The following is a 13,580-nucleotide window of genomic DNA, read 5'->3' on the forward strand; positions in this document are numbered from 1 at the left end:
TTGTGAGCTTATTAGGCAGGGGTTAGCCTAATTGGTGCCGGGATCTGCAGCTGTTCTTATTACTTATAAGAGTAACATTTAATAATTAACCTAAGCGCCCATAACTACCTGGTCTAGACCCCACCACTATTGTTGAAAATCTTCTTGTGGAAGACAGCTTTCCTCCTGGCTATCCCCTCGGCCAGGAAGGTCAGGTAGATCTAGGCCCTGTCGTTCAAGCAGCCTTACTTGTCGTTCCATGCTTCAAGGGTAGTACTGCGTACACACCCCACCTTTATGCCACAGGTACCCTCAGAATTCCACTTTAACCAACCTTTGGTGTTGTCTGTCTTCTTCCCGAATCCATCGTCACCAGCGTAGAGGGCCTTGCTCTCGCTGGACGTGGCTCATGCCTTGAAGTTCCACGTGGCACATACAAAGAAGTTTCGAAAGACTTCTCAGTTTTTCGTCATCTTTGGACCTATTAATCACGGAAGAACCTTATTGAAGGCGTCCATCTCCAGGTGGCTGTACGGCTGCATCATGCACTGTCATCGACTGGCAAGCAGGCCACTGCCAGGCCGACTGAGAGCCCACTCCACCAGAGCCATCGCAGCAACGGCCGACTGAGAACCCACTCCACCAGAGCCATCGCAGCAACAACAGCGTTTCTCTCTGGTGTGCCCCTGCTCGACATTTGCAGGGCTGTTACGTGGAGGTTCACTCATACCTTCAGTTGGTTCTATTGCATCAACAGGGATTCCAGGGACGAGTCCAGAGTCGGCCAATCGGTGCTACGTAACCTGTTCACTTGAGGCGAGTCTGTTTCAGAGGTGAGTGTGTTATTGCTTCTGTTGAGCCTTGCCACTACCCGTGGTTGTGTATATGTACTGCTGTATAATTGGTACTCATGAACATGTGAATCCATGCCAGACCCCATGCTGGAGAAGGTTTAAGTTACTTACCTGTAACTATTGTTCTCCTGCATGGGTCTGGCATGTATTCACATGTGAACCCTCCCTCCTTCCCCTCTGTGGTTCATACTGCCTCTTTACGTGCTTACCAAATCTGAAGATGGCCACCACGGGTGGAGTTTAGGGAGAGGACTGTCATTGGATGGGGACAGTATGACCCAGTGGACAGTGATTGGTTTAGAGGACAAATGCAGTTTTAAATTGAAAGTGAAACTGTTTTTTTCTTTTACGTAGGGTTCATAGCCTGACTACTCTGAATATTCATGAGCATGTGAATCCATGCCACACCCATGCTGGAAAACAAAAGTTAGAGGTAGGTAACTTAAACCATACCTACCTTCCTCTTTGTTTCTTGTTGTCTTTGAAATCTTATATTCTGGTGTCAGAATGTTCTTAATAAAGTGAGGTTAGGGTGCATGGTAGGAACACAGTATACCCTTTACGTTTAGCTTCTGGGAGTACAAGGGTACTGGATTTTTTGAGCTTTTATCTGTGGAAAATACATCCATATGTTACTGAGCAAAGAAAGGTGTGTTTAAAGGAGCTAATAATATTGAAGGGGACAAAGATGCCAATGGGATAGCTTGCAGGTAATTACATTCGCTCATCACCTTCATGGGTGTATGTTTGAAGGCACAAGATTGATAACTATGTATGTGTTATGGTTTGAAATGTTTGTATGCAAAGATGCATTTTGTGATGTGTTTACACATTTTAAATTGATTCAGCATTCGTGTAAATTATTTAGCCAGAATTGAGCACATTCAAAGTGCTACTGTAGTGAATAATATAGCATTAAAGATAACTTAATGTTTCTGTGTAATGTAACTTTCTTTTCCGCCATTCTTTTAGGCTGTGTCATTTCAGACCTCACTCCTTCAATTGGATCCTCCAGATTATGTGCACTTTGCAGTATTATATTTCCTGATTTGTTTAGGAAAACTCTTCATACCACAAGATGTGCAGGTAATTGTATGAGAACTATATAAAATCTATAATATTACATGAGTAGTAAGTAGCTTTAGCGTTCACCCACCAAAAGTAGTCGTTATTATAAACCGCTCCCTTCATCTAGGTGTGGCATCCTCCGGACCTCTTGATGTGTAGCGCACCATTACTTTACAGCCAAGGTCATGCTGTTTAAAACCCACCACATACATACACACTTACCTAAGGAAAGATTTCATAAGTAGGGCAAATATAAATTACCACTGAAATGGCCTACCCTTCGCACTCACATCAATAATTAAAACGGGACATGTACACCAGGACAGTTCATCCACCGGCCTCTATTTTTTTAAATTGACTTTTCTTACATTTTAAGATCGCTCTCGGTCCCCCCCTACCCTCTAACAAAAACACAAAACAGCAATAGGAACGTATTTGCTCATAAGGTTACATGGTTCAGAAATAAGTTGTGCAGGCTGATCTATTAGTGTCACCCTCTGAACCGGTTTTCTACTGTCTCCTGTATCTCCTCCAGACCTTAACATATGGTAGGTCTGGCACCTGTGAATATCTTTGTTGCATAATATTATCTCAACACCGGCTCCCATAACGTGTCCATCTTTCAACTCCATACCTCGCCCTAGTATTCCTTAGACCTCCTCCTTCCCTCCCTCCAATTTCCTTCTCTGGCCTTAGAACCTTGATGATCTGAGTCCCTATCCCCTGGGATTTAAAGTGTTGCCCATTTCTTCAGGAATAGACCCCATTCTTCCTCAAATGATCCCATGTTATCATGTACCAGATACGTCATTTTTTCCATTGAGTAAATGTTCCGGACCTTATGTAGCCATTCCGGTTATCCGGTACTGATTGCTTTTTCCATTTTTGGGCCACTGCCAGTCTACCCGCCCTAATCATGGCTTCCCACATCCTTATGAACCAGTGTATGTCACTATCCTTTGGGGGTATTCACAATAATATCAGCAGCGGGTTGAGTACAAGCTGCACTCCCGTCGCCTCTTTTATCCAACTTAGCAGCTCCACCCAATAAATGTGTGTTTATATATTTATTACATTTATTAAGCGCACAAACAGCCCGGGGGCATCATGGCGCTCTTACAGGAAAGCAACTTAGTTGCATAGAGCATACATCGGTGTTACATCTGATGACCATTACATACAGTTAGGTATTAGACAGATGACATGCCATAGTGCATGACGCTAGGCAGCCGTAAAGTTCAAACAAATAGCAGTGTTTTGATGGCTTTACGGAAAGCTAGGTGAGAAGTTACATTTCTGAGGTGTGGTGGAAGGGTGTTCCATTGTGTGGCAGTGTGCATAAGGGGGCATAACCACCATACATGGTACGAAGACAGCCCAACCCCCTCCACCCACATCCCCCAGCATACATCGGGCACCCACATACATTTAAGATAACCAACGGGTCCCTATGCCACCCATGTAGCATCTTGAAATTATGTTCCATTGCATGGTGTGATGAATCCTACAAATCCCTCACTGAAACCCTGCCATAAGTCTTCCTCCCAGGTGGCTAGAGAAAGGCAGATGCGTCCTGGTCCTGACTTTGGGGGTGGTGTACTGCGGGAGGATCACCTGGGAGGAGACCAGGCCCAGGGTGGTGGTGAGATCCCGCAGGATGAGACGCGTTATGTGTCCTTTGAAAAGGGAATACCTTTCAAGATTGCCAAAGTAGGTCATGGATTTTTGCCATTGTAATGTATATGAACCACACATACAATCTGTGGCTGTGGGCACAAATACAAAAAAAACCTGAACAAACCTTAAACCCAGAAAGATCCTTCAAGGTATTTCAGGGTACAAGTCCCCCTTACTCCCAAAGGTATAATGTAAAGGAATATGGAAATATTGCCTTAAGTAAATTATCTTCCTCTGTAACAACACATAATGGTTCATCTTCAAATAAGTCTAAGGGAAATAAATCTTCCTTTAAAATCAAGGATTCATTTAAAAGAACTAACTTTGTTGTTGGGGACTACACGTCCCATAATCCCATGAGTACTGGAACAAGGTAGAGGGCTGATGAGGCATGGTATAGCAGTAGTCGGGCAATTAAGTCTAACAGCCCACACCTAAAGGAACCTGGGAGGCAGGTGCAGGCAATGAGAAGGAGCTGAAACTGTAGTGTGTGCTGTAGCAGCAGAGGCAGAAAGAAGATGACACAGTGTTGGCAATGCAGGCAGAAGTGGGAGAACCAAAGGGACGCCGGAACGTTGATACAGCAGATTTCCCCTACTTGTTCTGAGAGGGTCCTGTTCCCCCAAACTCTGTGTTGCAGAGGCTGCACAGTGGAAAGGCATGCAGGAAGGCTGCCTTTCCCCATGTGAGCCTGATTGTGGAGATTGCCAAGCCAGAAGTGTGTTCGAGACTGAGGCGAGAAGCAGCAGGCAAGCCATGGGTCTCAGAAGTCAGAGGGGACCCTTAGTCGAGTTGCCGGACCGGAGACAACTTCAGCGAGGAAGGGTGTGGGTCTCTATTTTGTAGAGGAGCAGCCGAATGCCTCTATGGGAAGTCCCGCCCCTATTTTGCCTATATGTTGGAAACTAGAAATTGTGACATGTGCAACGCCGCTAAGGATACCTATACCACGAAGAATCTTTGAGGCGAGGTATCCACTAAGAAGGCCCTATGAGAAGTATCCCCGAAAGACTGATGGTCTCCTGAAAGGAGCGCCTGAGGAAGTGTGAAGACGTGAAAAGAAGCTGGATGATGTCGCGGAAAGATGAGTGACGCACTGGGAAGAATGGTTGAGGGAGAAGACGTGTAGACTATATAGAAACTGATGTCAAAGTAAAGAATCAAGTAAGATTTCATGTGCGGTATGAAGATTGCACGTGTGAAGAGCACTGCAGAAAAAACAAGCCGTTTTACAATTGTACAGATGCTGCAACACAAGTAGACTAAGGATACTTAAGGCTGGCTATATGTATTATATAGATTTCAAGCGGTGCTGCCAACACATGTATATCGAAGTTTCTGGACATTCGATGATACAATTTAGTAAGTGAGTCTCCATGGAAGTAGACAGATTGAAAGCTATGTGTGTCACAGTAAAGAATAGGCTCGAATTCGAAGCAAGACCAAAGAGGTTGCCTGGCTTGGTGTCGAAGACTGGAAGCAGCCGGGGCGCTGTTGCACAAGGGGCGCGCTGGCTGCCATCGAGTAAATCTCTGTGTGTGAAGCAAGATTCCTGGCAAAAAGTAGCAGAAATGAGGCAAATCTGGCGTGAAAACCTTTGGACAGCTATATGAATGGTGTGGGCACAACTAGCTCCGATGATGGGCTGTCTACTTTTAGGCCCACCGAGTAATCAAGCCCGAATGTGAGGTCGGCCCTGCTGGAGCGTACTGACTGTGGTGAACAGCTGGGTGGCGGAGGACTCCTCCAGCGTGAGTGAAGAGTGTGGCGGATAGTCGGAGGAGGCCCCCGCTACTGTGAACGCCTGCGGGCTGCATAGGAGGTTCGTGTGTAAGTGGGACCTGCTGGCCTGATTCCAGGCAGTAAGTATACCACGAGCCTGTGGCACAGTTGGTGTCATCCTTGGTTGAGTGCACTGAAAACTTGCTCGTCCCAGGCCCATCATCCCGCCAGGTAGCTGGTTAGAAGGGTGGATTACAGTCGCAGCACTGTGCCTAAAGGCGCAGGCCCCAAGAAGAGTGGCACAACGGATAAATATACCAGACCCACCACGAGACAGGTGGAGGAGGAAGGGTGCGAGGGGACAGGTAATCAGGGGCAGGCTGAGGCAGCGCCGCCAGCATCGCCCGTCGATTTGCAGGGTGTCATAGCCATCATGCAGCAAGGATATGCTTCCATCTATGCCAAGTTGGATGGCATAACTATTAATGTTAATACAATCCGCGCCTAGCTGGAAAAGGCTGCACAACACATTAGAGACAGAGATGCGGATCAGCACAGCATTACAAGGGACAGTGACGACTATGGCAAAGGATCTGGGCAGCATTAAGATGAAGTGTGAGGATCTGGAGGCGAGATCAAGGTGCAATAATGTTCAAATTATAGGTGTGCCGGAGGACACCTTGAAAGGCCCTACGGTGACGGCAACAGAAGACCTACTGAAAGAATTCTTGGGGGATCCTGGATGGTCTCAGATGTTTGTAGTGTAGCGGGCGCATTGGGTGCTGATGGCAAAACCAAGACCCGGTTGGTTCCTTAGAGCAATAATTACACGCCTCATGAACTACAGGGACAGAGAGTTGGCTATGATGGCGGCACGAGAAAAGCAGGAATTGAGGATGGGCTCCAGTGTGGTCTGTATATTCCCAGACTACACACTGGCAGTACAACAGGAGAGGCGCTCATTTGTGGGCGTTAAGAAGCTTTTATGGGAATGTAGAATCCCTTACGCCATGTTGTACCCGCTAGATTGCATCTGCAATACAATAATAAGACTTCCTTTTTTACGTTTCCTGAAGAGGCTGCTTCATTTGTAGAGGCAAACATTCCCCTGCCGGGAGGGAAGGCACCAGAGGCACCTTAAAAGCTGATATAACTTTTGTACCACACCCCAACTATGTACATTTTGATGCGTTTATGATAACGTTTGTTAGACTCCTACAGTTATGGTTCTGATCTAGCCAAGGCATAATAGGGAGTATTCGCTCACCATGGTAGCAGTCGCCCCCAATTCAAGTGCACATATTTTTGTTGGACGGGGCAGGGTGGGGGGGTAAGGATAAAGGGTTGAGCATAGTCGAAGTTTGGGGCACTATGATGGAGGAGAAGCTGGGGGCCAGTTGGGGTGAAATAATTACAAAAATGCACAGGTTAAGCACGGCATATCATGGTGTGGTCAAGAGATGGCACAGAGATGAGTGGAATGTCCGGAGACACAGAAGGGATGATGGCTAGAAGTGGTCCAACTGAGGTGAAGTTATTGAGTTGGAATGTGCGGGGCTTGGATATCCCCATGGAGATGCGTAAAGTGATGGCATATGTTAACAGACAGGGGGCCAAGCTTCTGTTTTTGCAAGAAATACACCTGCTGGAACACCAGGCATGTAAGGTCGCCCCTGGTTGGGAAGATCAACGCTATTACACTTCTTACACTACTAGGGCACGGGGGGGTCATGATCCTGGTACACCGGTCATTGCCATTCACTCATGCGACCGAGAGTGATGACTATGGCAGATTTGTGATTGTAGATGGGAAATTGGGAAGTGCCGAAGTCTCCTTGATGAACATATATAGGCCAAATGTGGATGATTCTGAGTTTTTATGATGCCTCATTTCAAAAATGCGCTAGGTACCCCACTGCGCTAGTAATTTGTGGCAGTGATCTCAACACAATACTCAATGTGCATCTGGATCGCACATCCACCACACCCAGAACCCTGACAAATGCAGCACGTACTATACATACGCACATTGACGATTTGGGTCTGAAAGATGTTTGGCGCACGCTACATGGCACGCAAAGAGCTTTCACTTTTTAATTCATCAGTGCATGATATGCATTCGCGTATAGACTTTTGGTTGACATCTGTCAAGAGGAACGATTCCTGGAAGCTCTGATCTAGGTGGAGGATCTGCCATTGTCGTGCCGTCACGTTCCTCTGCTGCTGTCTAGTCTTTTTGCTACACTTCCTATATCTGCCTTCTAGCCGCGCCCACCTGTGCGTTGCATCTCTAGTGGTTTATACGCACCGTGCCTGTTTGCTCCGCGTACTTGCTACTTTTACTTTTGTCCTTCTAATTTCTCCTTTGCCGGTCTCGGCCGGTACTTCCTTTGCTGTTTTCCTTCGTTCATTGTTATTTTTCTGTCGTTCCATTTTTTTTTTTTCTGATGTTGCTACTTTAGCTTTGCAAGCCGCGCCCTTCCTCCGCCGGCACTCCCTCCTACTTTTATTGTTCGGTGCTCCATTCATTTCTTCCTCTATTGGTTTAGCCGCGCATCGTGCTGATATCCATCCTCGCATGGCATTGGCTCCTATCTCTTTTTCTTTGTGGGTTGTTGGCTTCTGCCTCTGCCTGTTTTTCTTCCTTCCGCACGCGCATACCGCTTCTTGCCTGCTGTTTCGCTGTGTACTGTGCCGGATTACTTTTTCTGTTCGTATTTCTGTTTCAACTCTCCTCTTTCCTCGCTTTCTACCAGCATTAGTTTTCTTACCATTATCAAAGGCTGTTGCTTCTCCTGGCTTCTCCTGATCTTCTTCTCATTGGACTCTCCCCTTGTTACTTTCGCTTCTCCCTTGTCACCTTCTCCAGTCTAGTACAGGATTCCTGCAAATAGTTCTTACCGCACAAATCTTGTCACATCTGCGTTCTTCTGAAGTCATCCAGGACGGATCGTTCTCCACCTTGTTTGAGGAAGAAGTCTCTCTGTGAACTCTCTACCTCCCCGGATATCTCTCCTTCTTGTCACCTCGTCATTTGTCTTGAACTATCTCATCACATCTTGAAGTCACCCACTGCTCCGGAATACCGACTAGGGTTTTTTTTGTGACTTTTGGCTCCCTACTCAGAGCCAATCATGATTTAAGGCGGGATTGGCCGAGGTCATGCTGGTGGCGCGTGACCTCATGTAATCCACGGTGGCCCATATCGACCTCTCCGGCCGTGCCATCTGTATTGCCAAGGACATGAGAAGGACAGCCTGACTCTGGGCAACAAAATTCAACCCGGACGTCCAGGAAGGCATATTAGATCTACCGTTCGAGGGGGGGGGGGGGGGACCTCTTCCACTCCGCCACGGATGAAAAGAAAAACAGCTCACAAAACGGCCAAGTCTTTATCCATCCTGACAAAGACCACACCCAAATCGTACACCCAATCTCAGCATCGCTCCCACAGGGGTCGTACATAGGGAGGGTTCGAGGGGATTGGGTCCTCCGACGTATTCCATATCTATGACCGGTAAGCACCACAGCTGTGCTGCTTCGGTTTAAAAATTCTGCAGCTTCCAGGAACGGAGATCCAGGCAGCCTGACCACTCGCCGTCTCAGAACCGGCACAAGCAACAAAAGAGGGGTAGGGGAGAGTACAGGCTTTTTCCAGTCCCCCTCCTCCGCAACAGCCTCCGAGGGAAAGAAGGCATGACACGCCCCTTCGGGTCCACATGTCTCCAGTGGGGGACAGGCTAGCTCTCCACTCACATTTCTGGTGCCAGAATTACATAGACCCCTGGATCCTCTCCGTAGGATCCACGGGATACCGCCTCCCTATCCCAGCCTCTCCTCCCTTCCAATCCCACAGGTTGGGACAGCAACACTTTTGGCCAAGATCCGGTCGCTAGTTGAGACCCAGGCAGTGGGGGAAGTCCCAGCCTCCCAGCAAGGCTTTGGCTTTTACTCCAGGATTTTCGCTATTCAGAAGAAGAACCAGGTGGGCCTGAAAGTTGTGCTGGACCTTTCCACCCTCAACTTCTCCTTAACCCTGCAAAAATTCAAGATGGTTACGCCAGCTTTTATATCGGTATACATTGTGCGAGGGAGACTGGATGTGCTCCCTGGATCTGAAGGACGCGTACCTATGCGTCCCGATTTGGCAGCCCCATCGTTCTTTCCTACAGTTCAGGATCATGGGCTACCATTTTCAATACAAGGTCCTTCCTTTTGTCCTCAACTCGGCCCCCAGTGTAATTACCAGGCTCATGAATACGGTGGCGGCCCTCCTCAGAGTTCAGGGCCTCCACATCTACCCATACCTCGAAGACTGGCTCGTCAGGGCTACATCTCGGGAAGCGGTTCACCACTCTTCACATGTCCTTATGAACACACTGCCTGATCTGGGCTTCTCGCTCAATCTCAAGAAGTCACAGCTGCAGCCCACGCAGACCCTTACATTCTTGGGCCTCATCTGGGACACGTGCACAAGAAGGTATTTCTGACAAAGGACAAGATCTCTGGCATCAAGAGGGCCACCAACCGCTTCCTCAGCAGAGAGGTGACCTTGGCATGGTGGTACCAACATCTCGGTCCTATTAGCCGTTTTGCACAGAAGGATGAGGAGGATTCAGCTGCACTTCGCGGCCTCATGGAATCAAGAGCGGGGCTCTCAATCTGAGATGATCAATGTTCCTCCATGCCTCCACCCAGACCTAACCTGGTGGTCCAGGGATTGCAACCTACGGGCAGGAAAGCCCTTCCGGCCGCCCACCCCGCAGGCCACCATCACCACAGAGTCCTCGCTTGAGGGCTGGGGAGCCACCCTGGACGATCTCTCGGTCCACGGCTCCTGGACTCGACCGGAACAGCAATACCACATCAATTGGCTAGAGCTGAACGCCATCTGGCTAGCGCTCAGGGCGTTCCTACCACTTCTCAGGGGCAAGGTTGCCCTCATCCAGACAGACAACTCGACCAGCATGTACTATGTCAACAAGCAGGGAGGCACCAGATCCCCTCCTCTGTGCAGACTGGCAATCAGCATGTGGGTGTGGGCCCTGGAGAACGACATCTACCTCACGGCAGTCCACTGTCACGACTCATGGCTGCCCATCTTACACCAGTCCCAATTCCACAGCATACACACACACACACACATAGTTCTGTGTCTCCCCGAGGGACACGTGTTCTCCTAAAAGGCCACTGGGTTAGGGGACAGCAAAAGGGTGGTTGGGCCCAAGCTTGGCGCGCCTGGTGTCATATGCATCACCCTTTGGATGAATAGGAATCAAAGTACTTCCTTTTTCCCCCAACATGAAGGAGAAATAGCCTAGATAGAACAGAAGACTGCAGTCCTGCCTTTTGGGTGTGGCTGGGTGTGACTGGCATTATAAGCCACACCCAGGCATGCAGCCCTTACTTTGTGTTGCTCTGCTCAATGCAGCGTGACGCTCACCGGCACAGCTCCTGTGTGCACTGAAGATACTTACTCAAGGACTCCTCGTTAACTCTCATCTGCTGTATTCCAGTCCATTGTCCCGAAATATACTGCGGTCTCTGGAATACTTACGCGGCTTCGTCCAAGCAGTCAGCTGTGACCTCTCTCCAGTTCCTGTTAATAACAGCTCCGGTCGGCTCCTTCCACAGCTGCAAGTTCGCACCGCTCCATCAACGCAATTTCGGCAGATGCATGTAACGAAAAGAACAGTAAGCAAAACCCAGGCAACAAAGCATTGCGCGCATTCAAAAGCACTGCGCATATACATAAACATTACCCGGCTCTTGTCACAGCTGCGGATTCACTCTGCTTCATCATCACGTTTTCGGTAGACACCTGTAAAGAAAAGAACAGTAAGCAAAAGTCAGGCCATAGCAAGCATTGCGCGCATACAGAAGACATCGCGCATAAACAGAAAACATTACCCGGCTCTTGCCACAGCTGCAAACTCTTTCTACTCCATCATCGCGGCTCCGGTAGGCATCTATAACGTAAAGAACAGTATGCATTAGAGAGACAGTAAGCGCATGAAGACAGAAAGCGCAAAGAAGTAGAGAACAAGTGCTGAATAAGTGACACAAGAGGTAAACATTAAGAAAGTGGCTCATAGAGAAAACAAGGAACAAGAAGAAAAGAGCATGATAGGCAGTATGAACATTTGCTGAGGAATAGCTCGCATTGATATCCTACTCACCTGATAAAGAACAATCATCCATGACGCAGGAGGACTGGGCTTGGAAATACTAATCAGTGACGTAACTGGTTCCACCTTGAACAGACTCATGCCCCTGCTAGAGTTACAGCAGGACGGACAGCCATGCTTCCACATATACCTGGTGAGTCAAAACCTTCAGTCATCCTGGTAACACTAGGGGTGACATCGGGGGGGGGGATAGAGATAGCCCCACACGCATCAGAATTATAACCTTGTCCATGTGCCCTCATTTGTAGGAGCAGCCCCATAGTATACAGGCTTCACAGGGTCCAGGCTTATCTCATCGCAGTGAAGAGGCTCCGGGTGCTCCTGCAGAGCTATGGTGAGCTTAACATCCACCTCCCCGGGGAATCCAAACTGGAGGCAGACATTATTCAGGAGATCTTCAACAGGTGGGGTCATCCCCAAGTGGATCTCTTTGCCACCTGGAACAACAAGAAGTGCCCTCAGTTCGCCTCATGGCAGGGACAGGGCCCCGGCTCCCTGGCAACGCATTTCGGCTTCAGTGGAACGGCATGAGGGCTAACGCCTTCCCACCCACTCCGCTGATTCACAGAGTAATTTGCAAGATCAAGGAGTCTCGCAAACTCAAAATCATTCTAATAGCTCCATGGTGGCTGGCCAGGCCATGGTTTTTCGTAGCTGCTCAGCCTCTCGGTGATGCCTCGGATTCCCCTCCTGACGGGCCCAGCACATCTTCTGGCGCAGCAGGGGGGGCAAGGTCATCCACCCCGTGCCACAGAAACTAACCCTCAAGTGTGGTTCCAGAGCAGGTAACGCTGCGGCACCTCAGCCTCTCACAGGCTAATCTGGAAATCATACAGGGTGCAAGGAGTAAGGCTACCAGGGCCCAGTATAAAAGCAAATGGACCAGATTCTGCCACTGGGCAGACTCCAAGGGGATCAATCCCCTGGCATGTACTTTGGACGACGTGCTGTCCTTCCCGGCGCACCTCGCCCACTATGGCGTGCAGGTTGACACTTGCCATGCATATCTCGCAGCCATCGGAGCTTACAGGAACTCGGAGGAGGGGATCTTCTCCTCCAATCCTATCATCAAACATTTGACGGGGCTCGCAAGGCTCTACCCACCTGTCAAGAGGCAGCCCCCTGTGTGGGACCTCAACGTAGTCTTGGGCGCCCTGGCGCACAAACCGTTTGAGCCAATGGCGTCCGCAGACATCGGGCTGGTCACCATCAAGATGGCCTTACTAGTCAGCCTTACCTCAGCTCGTAGAGTCAGCGAAATCCTGGCGCTTGACGCCTCAGAACCATATACTACCTTTCACAGGGACAAAGTAGTCCTGCGGTCACGCCCAGCATTTCTGGCCAAGGTGCCGTCTGCTTTCCACTTTAACGTGGAAATAGTCCTTCCTACGTTCTTTGACGACGAAGCACAGACAGTGCTGCGCTGCCTGGATGTCAGGCGTGCCCTGAAATTCTACTTGGACAGGACCAAGGGCCTCTGCAAATCGGACGCCCGGTTTTCATTTTTGGAGGCTCAAGAACAGGCTATCAGGCCTCCAAGGCCTCCATATCCTGCTGCATGGTCTCAGCCATCAAAGAAGCATACGTGGGCCAGCACAAGCCCCTGCCGGCCAACACGCAGTCAGGGCCAAGGCAACGGCCATCGCATTCCAGCGCCATGTCCCTTGGCAAGTCATAAGCAGGGCAGCCACTTGGGCCACTTCCTCGGCTTTCTACAAGCATTACTGTTTGGATGCCAGCTCTAGATCTGATGCGGCTTTTGGACAGGCGGTTCTCAGGAACCTATTTGCTTAAGGAGGCTCTCCTCTCCACCCTGAGGCTACATTCAGTTGTAATCGGCCATGCAGTTTGGAGGAAAGGGGACGGGACGTAAGAGTAATTATAAGTTACTCACCGTAGTGACTAACATACTCTTAGTCCATAGTCCCCTTTCCTCCATACGTCCCACCAACCTCCCCCTAATAATACTGGTGTCATTAGGCAATGTTAAATCTATTGTCGACGCGTCAATGGGGACTGAGGTGTGGCGCTGGAGGGCGGAGTCAGGGCAGTGCATGCTCCCTGGGCTGCACCCCGGCGCGCCTCTAAATTT

At 49.2% G+C, this 13,580-nt stretch overlaps 1 protein-coding gene across 2 annotated transcripts in view; it reads left to right on the top strand.

The window, feature by feature from the left end:
* Nucleotides 1–13,580, top strand: part of FIRRM (FIGNL1 interacting regulator of recombination and mitosis) — a 1,502,596-nt gene that overhangs the window by 1,322,683 nt on the left and 166,333 nt on the right. For both annotated transcript variants that reach the window (XM_069641302.1, XM_069641303.1), the window contains one exon: nucleotides 1,806–1,919. In XM_069641302.1, coding sequence (XP_069497403.1) covers nucleotides 1,806–1,919 — 114 coding nt within the window. The remainder of the gene's footprint in view (nucleotides 1–1,805; nucleotides 1,920–13,580) is intronic.

The sequence above is a fragment of the Ambystoma mexicanum genome, chromosome 1q (genome assembly GCF_040938575.1).
Source record: "Ambystoma mexicanum isolate Mex_15411 chromosome 1q, UKY_AmexF1_1, whole genome shotgun sequence".
Classification (NCBI taxonomy): domain Eukaryota; kingdom Metazoa; phylum Chordata; class Amphibia; order Caudata; family Ambystomatidae; genus Ambystoma; species Ambystoma mexicanum.